Consider the following 14,072-nt stretch of genomic DNA (forward strand, 5'->3'; position numbering starts at 1 on the left):
TCAAGGTTAAATGCTGTGTGAGGACATATCTATTTTGACCGCTAGAGGGCAGCATATCAAAAAGGTAATGTTTAGGTAGCCTTTTCAATAAATTGCCTTGATCGAAATGTTTCCTACAATGGAAGCACTGCACAGCTTGCCCCCCCCCCCCCCCCCCCCCGGCTTTCTGTGTAACAATCATCCGGATATTGTGGTGAAGTAGTCTGTCTGTTTTTCATCAACTTTTCATCTTGTCTCGTGTTATTAACCAAGAGCCTGGCATTCTTCACATTCCCAACCTGTAATAAAATGTTAGAAAACACACACAAAAACAAAGACTATATATTGGTAAAGAAACCCATCACTTCTTTTAATAAAACATAGTCTCATAATCCTTGAATAGCGATATATTTGTTTTAAATTGTTTTAAAAACAGCCACTGGCGGACAGTTGCAGACCAATACCAAAAAGTATTTCATGACATGTCCTGTACTCATGCTCATATTCAAGCACGTATAAAATATATAAATATACAAAGTATCTTAACAGTTCAGTGCACTTTTCTGTATATTTGTCGTTGGATTGCAAACAAATAATATTCTATTAAAAATCCAGCATAAATGGCATGACAATGCTTTGCTTATATAAAATAGGTAACACTGGAAAAGCCTCAAAAAAATGCTACAACAGGCTACTGCTTCTTAGAAACACAACTACATGTAACATGCACCCATTGATTGTTCTATTTCTTTCCTAAACACCAAAATGAGGAACAGGAGCCTTCGTCACTGCGCGTCCGTCTCACACCCAAACAGTCGTGGTGTTGTCTGAATGTTTTTCCTACAACGAACGGCAATAGTTTAAGCATTTAAAACACGTTTAAATCCAATATGTGGATGATGCTGCTTTGTATTGTACCTTTTGCTGCTGAATGTACATCACAGCATCATGTACAGTGACGAAAATATGCTGAGGGTTCATGTAGTTCATGAGGCCGCTTGATGTGAGGATCTTTAAAACACCCTCTGGGAGAACAAAGGTCAAAATCAGAAATGATTTTCTATGATGCAAAGTTATCTCATGTAAACTCAGTAATAACATTTATGAAAACAAATCATGCAAAAATGTCTTACCATTACAACTGGACAAAAACACATGAACTCCAACTTTCTGGCATTCAATGCACATCTGCAAATCAACACGAATCATTTGTTGGCTTATGACATCGCCAAGAGTCGTTTATGTTGCTTTTGCACACTAACCTGAGTAAAGAGTCTCGCTCCTGCAACATCAACAAATATTACGCTACTGCAGTCAATCAGTACAGCCTGGACCTCATGCTCGGGTGTTTCTACAGACAACAACCCAAAAATGTACAGGAATGTCACAATTGAATCCTGTGATCAGATCTTTAAAATGAAAACATAGCAGAATTTCACACATATACTGTACATTAGTGAACATGGATCTGTATGCAAATGTACTTATGGAAAGACTTGACTAGACAAGGTCATTAAACATAAACATAGTGCGACCCAACCCCGCCCCAGGTCTGTGGCATGCATAGTGTACTGAATGTCACAACTTACCAGATTGAAAGAATTCATTTTCTGAAGAAAAAGATGCATTTGCAATGCCTCTATCCTAAAGAATGACAAAAGCCAGAAATGTGAAATTACCCTACATTACACAGTTTCAGCATGTTGCAACCCCCCCCCCCCCCCGCCCCAAAAACAAAACAACAAAAAAAACACAAAAAAAAACAATAAATCAGGTACAAAAATACAGGTACATGATAAATGTGCTGTCCTGTTACCTTGTACCCTAGTGAGGCACCACCTTATCCGTAATGTAGTGTTACTATAACACTAAATGGTATTGTTTTATATTGTAAGTGTTATTTTTGGGGGGAGATGAAGTGTGCTTAAAATGGCTGCCCCCTTTTCCACAGCCGTCGTTGTTTCTTGTACATCAAATTAGCGGCACGAGATGTGGCCAGAGATTCAAAGATTTTTTTTTTTTTATTTATTTTTTTTTTTGGGGGAGAGCTCAGTATTGATCATTTGACATGTCATCATCATTGTTCTCCCTTTTTTTATATATATATATTTTTTATTTTTATTTTATTTTTTTTTTTTGCACACACACACACACACACACACACACACACACACACACCAAAAAAAAAAAAAAAAACTGAGATTCAAAGATGACTCATGTACTACGGTCAAATCCTAAAATTCTCTATTTGTTTTTATTATTATTTTTATTGGAAACTCCCCGTTTCAGTGTACATTTTTGACTGTGGAGATTGGCTGAGTGCAGCAAGACGTACCACTGTGTTGACATTGGTCTCTCTTTCACGCTTCTCCAGAGCTTTTCTGGCCTTTTCTCGACTGCGGATCCTCTCCGGCGTCAGGTCCAACAGCCGACTCATCTCCGCCCTAAAGAAGCTCCGGTTTCCATAGTAAACAGGCCCGTTGTAGGTCAGGATCTTCATCCCTGGCACCTCGTAACACTGACCGGAACAAAAGAAAACATTTACTTTCTAAAATATATATACATACTGTTGACTGAAATATCATAAAACAAAACATCGGCCTGGATTTATGCTTAAAATCCCTGTAAAGTGAATTCAAAGATTTGTTTCTAAATACAAAACACATATTTGAAGATAATTGATGTCTTGCTGATTTGTTTCAATCATTGAAATTTGTCAGGGTTGTTAACAACACTCATCTCTGTGGTGTGTCAAATTTCGAAGACAAGATATCCATTTTCGCGTTACAGGGACTTTAAGATGAAAGTTCCGGTATTTTGGCATCCTCTCACCTTACTATGATTCTCCAGAGGTCTGTAAATTTCTGTGTTGCTGGCCCGGCCGAGCACGGAGCAACCAGCCCTGATGAATGAACCATGGTTCAGAGGATGCAATCAACATGCCTGACAGACATTAAGTAAGCTTAATCATTTTATTATCCAGCCACATAACTATGTACATCAGGCGCAACTAAATCTAAAAAAAAAAAGAGCCAATACAAAAGTGCTGCTTAATGTCAGTGTAAAGAATACAGACTTCCACCAACGAAGAAAAAAAAGGCTCTTTGATTGGATGTTATAAGATTACGATGTGCAGAAAATTTCCCCAAAAAATTTGAGAAGGTATTAATATTAATGATGAAAAAAAAAAACATACCTTTGCGTGCGGCAGATTACAGTCATCATTGAGAACACCACCCCGATGGCTAAGCCAAGATCCACGTTGAGAACCACAACAGACAGCCAGGTCACCACCCAAACTATCTGCATACATTCAATATTCATTCTTAAATAATACCTTCACACATTTTGCATCATTAGACGCCAGAGTAATAGGAAGTTTTGGGCAGATTTTGTTCATGTTTCTTAACTCTAAGATGACCGACCCTTCAATCCAAAATAATAAAAAAAAAGACCAATTAGCTGTGCATTTGAAATCAGTTGCTGATCGAATGGTAACAAGGGAACTAATTAGCCATCTTCAATCCCCGCTCACGGGAGTCTTGTCATGCCTGGGGATTACATTCCAGAATAGATCCAATAACTTTTAGTCCTTCACCCTTCTGCGGCCTTACAAAGTCAATTTTGCTGATCCTCCACAGTTCCGGTAAGTCCTGGAACTGCAGGAACATTTGCCTCAGGCTGGTCACGTTGATGCATGCCAGGACTGCCTGTGGACAAACAAACAAAGCACAACGATGTGAAGTTTGTCTGTGCACTTTCGCCTTTGATAGTGCACATCAACACACCTTAGGTAGGAAATGGAACAGGGGTCCGATAAGCAGCAGAACAATTAGTACAACGAGACTGGTAAACAAGCCGGAGAACTGCAAAAACAAACACACAACATACATCATTAACTGAAAGTCCAAACGTAACCAAGGTGATGTGCTATAATGATAACAACAAAAATAATAATAATTATAATAATAATAATAATAAATTTTACGGAAGCGTATTGCATTCACTTGGAAAAAAAAAGTCCTGTTTTTCTGACAAATTTTTGGGGGGAGCTTTGTTTTTTTGAGATTTTTTTCTGTTTTATTGAATTTTTCCCCCTATTTTTTTTCTTTTTAAATCCTCTGTTTTTCTGAATAATTTTGTTTCTGTTTTTCTGAGGAATTTTTTCCCTGTTTTAAAAAATATTTATTTTTCAGTTTTTTTAAACATTTTTTCTGTTTTCTGAATATTTTTTTTTAAATATTTTTAAAAGGATTTTTACTCAGAGATTAGAGAACAAACCGCAATATAGTATACACATTCATTCCTTTATTGAGAGCCAGTAAGTAAACGTGACCATCTTATTGCATATGGAGGTATGCGGGAAAGTGTCTGCTTCCGCTATTAGCGAGTCTGCAACAAGTCACTTGAAGTTCAGAGGTAAAAAAAAGAAGGAAAAAAACTCCAAAAAACAGAACACCAGCTCTGTTTTTCTGAAAAATTTCCCCCCTGCTTTTTTAAAATATTTTTTTAGCCTGTTTTTCGGAAGAAGAAAAAAAATCTGAAACAGAAAACAGAAAAAAATGTTCCAAAAAATAGAAAATGAAAAAAAAAATACTCCCCCAAAAAATGAGTCAGAAAAACAGGAGTTGTTTTTTTTTTTCAAGTGAATGCAATACGCATCCGTAACATTTTCATGCTTTTTCTCTGCTCAAATTTTTAAATAGGAACATTTCTTCTATGAACCAATGTGGTAAATATGAATTGGCAAAAACTGACATGCATACTGTATGTTAACAGTCATAAGATGAAGAATCGAACCCACACCCTCCAGAGAGCACTACCAGGGAGTTAAAATTCTGAGCTGCCGAGACAGCTCTGGACCTTAATGGATGTGAGATATGTAAAAGGAACTTTAAAAAAAAAAAACTTTTTGAATAACAATAATAACACACAGTTATAGACAATTGCTTTTTTAATGTATACATTTTTCATCAACTTAGCTTTGCTAAGCGACTATATAATCCTTCCAAAAATACTTACATTATAAGATTTACACTTGTGTTTATATTACGTTACCGTGAAGGGATTCAATTTATACCGTGACATGAATTTTAGTCCTATTTATAACCTACCTGTGTGAATCCCCCGGCACTTTCCAGTATGTTTGTGGTGGCAAGGGTGGCAGAACTTGGGAAACATGTGAAAAAGGAAGACACTGTGTTGGAGATACCATGAGCCAGCAGCTCCTGTAAAAACAAGCTTTCAAGTTAGAAGACTGGTAAGAAGCTTCAGAAAATATTTCCAGGCTTCACCTGGTTCGGATGGATGGAATATCGATGCTTGTCAGCATAGATCATTGCCAGTGAGACAGACACAGCGTAGCCAACAAACGTGATGGCGATGGTGTCCCCAGCAATGTCAGGAAATGTGTGAAGGGCAGGCAACTGCGGCCTTGGGAATCTAGGGGGGGGGGGGGAAGATACAAGTTTAACAACATTGTTGGTGCTGCTAGTGATTTGTACGACTGAACAATTACCCTGCTGGAATGTGGCCAACAATCTCAATGTCATAAATGGAGTCCAGAGAGAAAGCATAGGCCACACCGGTGGCAATAATCACCTACAGAAACACACACAAAAATAGTTAATTCCCTGTTTACAAATTATTTATTATTATTTACAATTTTTAAATCTTGCAGAAGAAAAAATATGTTTTGGGTTACATACTGTACAAAGGACAACTCTCTTACTATTCATATTTTTGTCCTGTCAATTCCGTCTATTGACTGTCTTTTATTTATCATCCATTACACAACGAATGACAATAGAGCTTTGCAGTTTAGTTTATGCTTGTATATTCAACCTTAGTACTTTGTAAATAGCCTCTGTGACGAGTGCAGTTGCTCACTTACATTACATATGACTTCCAATTGAAAAATAGTGGCAACAAAATACTTTCAAGCATTCAACGCTATCATTCAATTCATTTCAAGGGCTTTAGTGAAAACAATGACTGTATTAAAATATTTGCTAAAATTAAACTAATTTGCTCCCAAAAACGTATAAATACATTCTATTTTAAATGTTTTAAGTGTCCCAACATCTTGTATTTATACATTTTTTTTTGTTTTTGTTATGCTAGAGCATACAGAAGGCTTTGATGCGACCTCTCAACTGCAAAGATTGGTTGAAGAAATTGTAGTTATTACATAAGCGGCCAGCAGGTGGCAGCAGAGCAAAAGAGACGAACCAGGGCATTGTTGAAAAAAGCTCTATTACTCACATTTCTAAATAGATTTGGGAATAATGATGAAACTTGGCTATGTTCTAATGCTAATTGCTGCAAAACAGAAATAGATAGAAATATATTTTTTTCCTGATGAGAGACTCTAATCTTTCTTTTGGTAGGTTCCATGTTTTTATAGCAATAGAACACAATATTCTGTGGGCCTTGCAAAATCTGTCAAAATCCAGTAAAACAGCTGGGAGTGAAGGGGATTGCTTCAGTGAAAATGCCTGGGAGTGAATGAGTTAAAGAAATGTTGCAAATGTGGTGCCAATTTTCTGGCAAAATGAAAGTAACAAACCCATTTAGCAAGAAACATGAAGCACGCAAGAAAGAAGAAGCAAAAAACAAACATATGAAGTGAACTTTTAAGATCGGACACCTGAACACTATGAAACTAACGGCAACTGACCGTGAGGATCTCCACCGGGATGGGCGTACGCAGGCGCTGCCGGTAGCGCGTATTGATCTCTTTCACTGGGACCAGCACCGCCAAACACACCAAGGAGATCAGCAATTCCGCCGTGTTCGTCTGAGGCAGGTTCTCCATCACGGACCCCAAAGTCTGAACACAGAAATTGCTGAGCGGCAGCCAATCACAATCTAGAACACATTTATAATGCCCGAAGGGCAAAATCTGGTATTTCCCCAACTTTCTCCCAATGTTGTTATTCTGTATCACTTGAAGTAGAGGGTACATTAACACCCCAATATCTTTGAGCATTCTAGAAGGAGCCACTGCCCTTTATTTGCCCTTACTGACTACCAGTGTCTCACTGTAAAAAGCTCTGATCACCTTGAAGAGAGAGAAAGTCCCCGTGTATCGGGTGAGGCGAAGCCCCAGCATGCTTTGCAGCTGTGAGCTGGTGACATGGAAGGCAGCGCCGCTGGTGAAAGCTTTAACAATTGGCTCTGACAGATAGGTGGAGAGGAAGCCCAATTGAAGTCCAAACATACAGAGCTGGAACACAAAACAATAATAATAATAATAATAATAATAATCCACTTGGATTATGATGATCCACAGACAATTCTTCCTCACACCGCCTTACCATGATAATTCCCGAGAGAAGTGCTACAGCTGAGGCCACGCTGATCTTCTGGAGCTCAAAATCGGCCCCTTCAGGCGAGCTGGAGTTCAACTGCAGAGGTCTGGGGACCAGTTGCTCCACGACAGAGCCAGTCATGAGACTCACCACAGCAAACGTACCTGCGAGAAGTCCTTGACCTCAGTGACGGTGACACAATATGGCTAATAAGTATTTTTACTTTGAAAATGTACTGTACCTGTGGAGACATGGCGACCGGTTCCAAAAATCATATAGAGGACCACAGGGAAGAAGGATGTGTACAGACCAAATATCGGTGCTACAGATGTGAGTAGTGCAAAAGCCATCCCTGTGTTGGAGAGAACAATTCAAATTCAAGTTTTTATTTGCAGAATATCCCTCCCAAAAAGTCCTTTAAAAACGAAACACTTAATATGATTCATTTCTAGTAAAGAACTAAACCACATTTCAATATTATTTTAATGTAATTATAAATATGTGCAACAATAAGTTGTTGCAGTAGTAGTAGTGTTATTGCTTTGAATAAAAAAATCATCGTGATAACTCACATTGATGTTTCTGCATTTGGCAATTTATTATTATATTATATTATTAGTATGGGATTTTTTTTAATGGGCTTTAGGTGAACTGATGAATACACACGCGCTCGCACGCACGCACGCACACACACACGCACATACACATACTCACCCACATACAAAAAAAAAATATATATATATATATATGTGTGTATATGTATATATATGTATATATATTTAAAAAAAAAAAAAACATTTATTAAATTGTTTTAATTTATTTGTTTTTTAAAAAAAAGGAGAGCAATGATGATGTCAAATCGAATGAACAATACTGAGCTCTCCTGAAAAAAAAAAAAGGAATATAAAATGTATTCATCCATTAAGGTCACGACTCACAAGTGAGCGAGAGCCTATCCTGGTACAACACGGACTGGTCGCCAGCCAATAGCAGGAGCCGGCACACATAGACATCAGCATTGACAAATTCACACTAAATTGAGAGTCTTCAGTTCATCTAACTTTCATGATTGAAAGCCCAAACTTCATAACTGTGAGGTGGACGAGCTAACCACTAGTCCAGTATATAACACATACAAAAAATATAATAAATTACTGCATTGAAAAAAACAAAAATACGATTAACCATGACAGGACGATGGTCAAGTGGCTAGCATGTCTGCCTCAAAATTCTGAGGTTGATGGTTAAAAGATGGGTTCCTCTCACGTTTCTAAAAACGTGTGTGTTAGGTTCACTGAAGACTCAAAACTGTCCTTCGGTGCAAATTATCTTTTTTAAAATTATTATTATTATTTGGCAACTGGGATTGGCTGAAAACCATTCCAGTTTTTACCCAAAGTCAGCTGGGATGAGGCTTCCACTCACACGTGACCCTATGAGGAAAAGTTATGTAGAAAACGGATGTAAACTATATAACTAGTCACAACATAATTTCAAAAATGTATTTAGCCTTTTTATATAACAGTGCTTCTACTATTAACAGTAATAGTAATTCAAGTAGGCAAATATTGCTACACAGCAAATTCTGTAGTGTTAAATTGAGTTAAAAATCTAGTGTTAATTATTTTGAGTTACTGGGTGTTGATTTGGCTGTTATTTGAACACTCACAGACAAGAAAAAGCTCTGTGGGTGGTGTTATTTCAGCGAGACAAACTAATTGACTCCAGCCTGAGTTACCTTATGCATCCGGGCTCTTTTCTCATGCAAGGCAGTTACGTCCCTGGATTTTAAAGACAACTCTAGATCTGGATTATTCGGTTTAATAAATTAAGGATGAATGAGTTCTTAAATTATTTTGTTCATGAGTTAACGTAGAAAAAGCATGTGAGACATAAAACAAAAGGTTTCTGGATTTTCATGATTAGTGTAATTTATGTTCATTATTTTTCTGTAAAACTAAAAACGAAGTGGATATTTTGTCATACCGGCAATTCGTATTTACCATGAGACGTGCGGGAACCAGGCCTACAAGAAAACATTTTGCGGCAACGAACATGTACGATCTCGTGGCGTACTTGTTGGTGTTGTTGCCAAGTGCTAGGTACTAGGTTCGAGTCCCACTTTCTCCATTTGGGTTGGAAAATAAAAACTTGTCAAGAAGTAACACTAAAACTGTTAGAAATTAAGGGAATTGAAGGAATGAATATAACACTTCGTGGTTAAAAGTAACAACAAAACTGTGAGAAATTAATGCCTAAAGATTAAAGTAAATAACACTTTTAAGTGTTAAAAAATGACACTGATAATGTGAAAAAATAACACTGATAGGTGAAAGTAGATATCACTTTAAAGTGTAAAAAGTTCACTTTTATGTGTCAAATAATAACACTATAGGTGTTGTAATTTCACTCTACCAGTGAGTTAAATTTTTACACTTTTGGAAATGCAAATTGAACTCGGAACTGGTGAGAACTATATCAACTCAGGGAAAGTGTTAAATTTAACACTATGGGAGTTAAATTTAGACTTTACTGTGTACTTTTAATACTGTATGTGCCAAGTAGGCTACTCTTCTGACTTTAAAAAAATGTATTCTTTATTTTCTGTAACATTTTTTTTCTACTGTATCTTTTTTATATTATCTGAAAAAGATTTTTTGTTGAAAACGTCTTTTTTTATTCGCATGACAATAAGCGTCTTATTGAACGTTGGTGACGTATGATGACTGACCTTGTGGGATGTGAAGAACGCCAACAGTCAGCCCCGCGATAGTGTCTCCTAAAAAGCATTTCTTAAAGCTGTATCTGGGCAGCCAGTTGAAAATGGGAACTCTCTGACGGAGCAGGTGGAGGCAGGCCCGCCGTGAACACCTGCACCTCCCGGCAAGCTTGTCCCACAGCCGCAGATTTCCACTGGTGTTGTCCTCCTCGGACCCGTAGGCCTGTTTGAAGCGGTCCTCGGTGAAGATGCTCCGGTACACGGCCACCGAAGCGCTCATGTTGTCCTGAAAGTGCAGCAGGTGGGTGCCGGGGTCGGGGCGGGGGAAATGACGAGGTAACCAGATGACCGCTCGTGTCCCGTCTAATGAGGGCGCACACGCGTGGATTGCTTCATGACTTTTATAGCAAAGTCAGCCCCTGCTGCCTAGACGATTTCCTGCCAGGCAATGACACGCTCACTTTTTTTTTTCACTCTTGACTTTTTCTCAAGTGGAGGTTGGAGACACACACACACACACAAAAGGTGAGCTGCTGCAGGTTGTCATAAGGTTGTCAGGCGGCCAAATCCTCTGGGTCCTATTGCCCAACTGATTTCAAATGTACAACACTGTACTGACATTAAATAGGCTACATCAGTTGACAATGATGCAAAAGTGGTTCCTTCCTACATAGTGTTTTTTTATGCTTTCTCCCACATTCCCAAACCATATTAGATTCATGAAAGGCTCTAGGGCATCAAACTCAGGCCACATTGTAGTATTTACCATTAAGAATGTAAAATCATAACTGTCACCTCGGATGTACAAATGTAGGCCTACCTGCAATTAAGGTTTAGCAGTGCAGAGAATGGATGGATGAATATATTGATAACAAAAAAATGTATTTGAAATCAGAAGTCAAGGAAAATTATGCCATGAAAATACGGCGGACCACCACATATTCACGGTTCTTTTTTTCTTTCCTTTTTAACTCCAGGATGCACTGGCTGTCACGATGCAGCATCACATGAATTTGAGTTGAGTCAGTGGATACTTGAATATTGATTAAATAATAATAATAAATAAACTAAATAAATAATAAAACAATAATTTATTGGCTATCATACACAATGGATGAAATGCATAGATCTTGAAATAATAATAATAAAAAATAATGTGTGAACACAGGGAAAGGGCAGGGACCTTTAACAAGAGATTTGATGGAGGAAAATTCAAATATCTGTTAGTGAAGAATAATTGCAATTTTAGGTCAATTTTTTTCTGCCCCAATGAAAATAATAAAACACTGAGACAAGAAACATGAACTAGACACACTTAATTTGCTTTAATGGCCCACATAATGTGATGTGACAGCCCTGATCTTACCCCCGGGACTTGAGTTTGATGTGTGTCTAAATTGTCCATAGGTGTCACCTCGTATAGGCACCAGTATAACATACCGGGCGACATGTAAGTGGTTGAGATGAGGATTCCCCCAACTGTTAATTTGACTGATAAAGACGTGCTTTTCTCCTCATTTTAAATGCCTATATACATAGATCCATCACAGGTGAGATGCTAGCCACAAACAGTATTTTCATATTCCAAGCTGTTGGGGTGTCCCAAGTCCCAAGATCCCCTGTAGTAAAAAAACACACACACAACATGGCGCAAGCTCAGAGGACTCGTTCAATGTATGTCGCCATGACATGTCCAAAGACATCAAAGTAGTATTGTCGGTGGAGCCGAGGTGAGGTGTAACCTCAAACCACGTCTGTTAGCGAGGAGTTCATTTCCGAGAAGGATGGATATCTCTTTAAATTGTGCAGCCTCAAGGAAAGGGTCTGGTACCCATGAGACCCCTGTGAAACTCAATCACACATGTCAGGCTGGTTCATGGATCAAACCACACCTTGACGCTGATCAGAGGTTATGTGCCATGGTTTGGACCGCTGTTCTTTGTCAGACTGGAGCGAGCGCAAGGGAGTTCTGGATAAACATTCAATAGGAATAGGATCAATTGAAACCGGAGCTGTGTGTGGAGTATAAATGAATTTCCATTTTGTTGAGAATTACTGCAATTTGTATGAAATATTATCAAGTATTACATCATTAAAGATAGTTTTGGTTTTTAACTCATTCACTGCCATTGACGGTTATAGACGTCATAAATTCTAAACTATTTCTATTAGTTTAACATTTTTTCCCACTTTTGTTAACAAGAGTATGAAAACCTAGATTTTTTTTTGTACATTTAGAACAGATATAAAATTTGTAATTAATCGTGAGTTAACTAGTGAAGTCATTCGATTAATTACAATTAAAAAATTTAATCACCTGACGCCCCTAATTTTTAATAATCTTTTCTTTAAAAAAAAAATAAAATAAAATAATTGTAATTATTTTTTTCCAATTTTTAATAATCTTTTTGGGTTTTTTTAAGAAAAGATTGTTAAAAATTAGGGGCTTCAGGCGATTACCATTTTTAATCGTAATTAATGGCATGACTTCAATAGTTAACTCATGATTAATCACAAATTTTATATCTGTTCTAATACAATAAAAAAAAAATCTAGGTTTTCATATTCTTGTTAACAAAAGTGGGAAAAATGTTAAACTAATAGAAATAGTTCAAATTCATTTTTGACGTCTATAGCCATCAATGGCAGTGAATGAGTTAATTTTAATAATCTTTTCTTTAAAAAAAATAAATAAATAAAATAATTGTAATTATTTTTTTCCAATTTTTAATAATCTTTTTTTTTTTTTTTAAGAAAAGATTGTTAAAAATTAGGGGCGTCAGGCGATTACCATTTTTAATCGTAATTAATGGCATGACTTCAATAGTTAACTCATGATTAATCACAAATTTTATATCTGTTCTAATACAATAAAAAAAAATCTAGGTTTTCATATTCTTGTTAACAAAAGTGGGAAAAATGTTAAACTAATAGAAATAGTTCAAATTCATTTTTGACGTCTATAGCCATCAATGGCAGTGAATGAGTTAATTAGCTCATCGTCGTGTCCCAACTTGGTGGATGGTGAGCGTGCCACGGTCCTCTGGCTTGTTCAACACGGAATTGACTACACTCTGAGGAGGTACAGTGGGAGACCTCTATTGCATGACGTCATCATGCAGGCGCTAATGTTATGAACATTCAGCCACTTCCTATTTGGGCGGTGAGTCACCTCATCTGCCCGGTTGGAAGAGAGTGTGCTCATCATCCCACATAGAGCGACAATTCAGGGGGTTGGTCAAGCAATTTTACCCCGATGTTTACTTTTAATGACTGTTGTGGATTTAAACCAGAGCTTAAGTTGTAAAAAAGAAAACATTGCAAAAGACACTGCAGGAGTCAGCTTGATGAGCGTCCCAGTGATGCGTGACAAGAGGCGACACATTGGAACAACATATTGCTTTTTTCACGTGCCATATTCCTAGAATGTTGATGTCCCTAGAAGTGTAGAGATGCACTGATATAAGGCACTTCCTTTAAATTTCAGGAATGTAGGCCATTGTGTTGATCAGCACTGGAGGATTTATGAACTTACAGTACCAACAGTGCAGTGTGTCTGCGAGCTGTTTAAACAAGATGTTAATCAGTGGTAAAAGGAACAATGAGCTGAATGGAAAAGGTTACGGAATGTTAGCCCCAAACAAGAATAAACTATTTTTTGCTCCTTCACAGCACAGAAAACATTTTGAACATTACATTTAAATAACAGCATTGTGAATATACCAGAAGTCAATCATGCCAATCATTGAATGCAAATAGTTTAAAAGGGTACAATCATTCTTTGGCAAAGTACATGTTTAGTAAGTGAGTGACCCTGCATCCAAATATTTTTTGGCCTGCCTGTTTAATAATAGCAGTGGGGTTGTTGTTGTTGTTGTTCCATAAAGAAACCTATTAACTCATTCACTGCCATTGACAGCTATAATTAATTTGAACTATTTCAATTAGTTTAACATTTTTTTCCCCACTTTTGTTAACAAGAGTATGAAAACCTAAAAAAAAATATTGTACATTTAGAGCATTTATAACATTTGTGATTAATTGTGAGTTAACTATTGAAG

At 37.2% G+C, this 14,072-nt stretch overlaps 1 protein-coding gene across 1 annotated transcript; it reads right to left on the reverse strand.

The window, feature by feature from the left end:
• Positions 1-324: 324 nt before the first annotated feature.
• slc26a10 (solute carrier family 26 member 10) lies at positions 325-10,467 on the reverse strand. The gene is made up of 18 exons (XM_077575280.1): positions 10,024-10,467; positions 7,534-7,644; positions 7,299-7,456; positions 7,043-7,207; positions 6,659-6,811; positions 5,498-5,580; positions 5,274-5,421; positions 5,094-5,207; positions 3,768-3,845; positions 3,594-3,689; positions 3,176-3,282; positions 2,812-2,881; positions 2,315-2,497; positions 1,569-1,623; positions 1,242-1,330; positions 1,113-1,167; positions 898-1,004; positions 325-819 (listed from the first exon to the last, which is right to left on the reverse strand). Exons 1-18 carry the CDS (start codon positions 10,289-10,291, stop codon positions 781-783), a joined length of 2,079 nt encoding a protein of 692 aa, XP_077431406.1. The 5' UTR covers positions 10,292-10,467; the 3' UTR covers positions 325-780.
• Positions 10,468-14,072: the final 3,605 nt, after the last annotated feature.

Source organism: Vanacampus margaritifer, chromosome 1 (genome assembly GCF_051991255.1).
Source record: "Vanacampus margaritifer isolate UIUO_Vmar chromosome 1, RoL_Vmar_1.0, whole genome shotgun sequence".
NCBI classification, from domain to species: Eukaryota; Metazoa; Chordata; class Actinopteri; order Syngnathiformes; family Syngnathidae; genus Vanacampus; species Vanacampus margaritifer.

Bases quoted from the DNA above. Each gene is read 5' to 3' on its own strand.
- slc26a10 (XM_077575280.1), bottom strand. From the start codon at position 10,291: ATGAGCGCTTCGGTGGCCGTGTACCGGAGCATCTTCACCGAGGACCGC. The intron at 2,882-3,175 runs GTATGTTTTTTT...TTCATTCATCAG, and splicing joins GTAATCTGCCGCACGCAAAG to GGCTGGTTGCTCCGTGCTCG. The intron at 820-897 runs GTACAATACAAA...CGTTCGTTGTAG, and splicing joins TGTACATTCAGCAGCAAAAG to GAAAAACATTCAGACAACAC.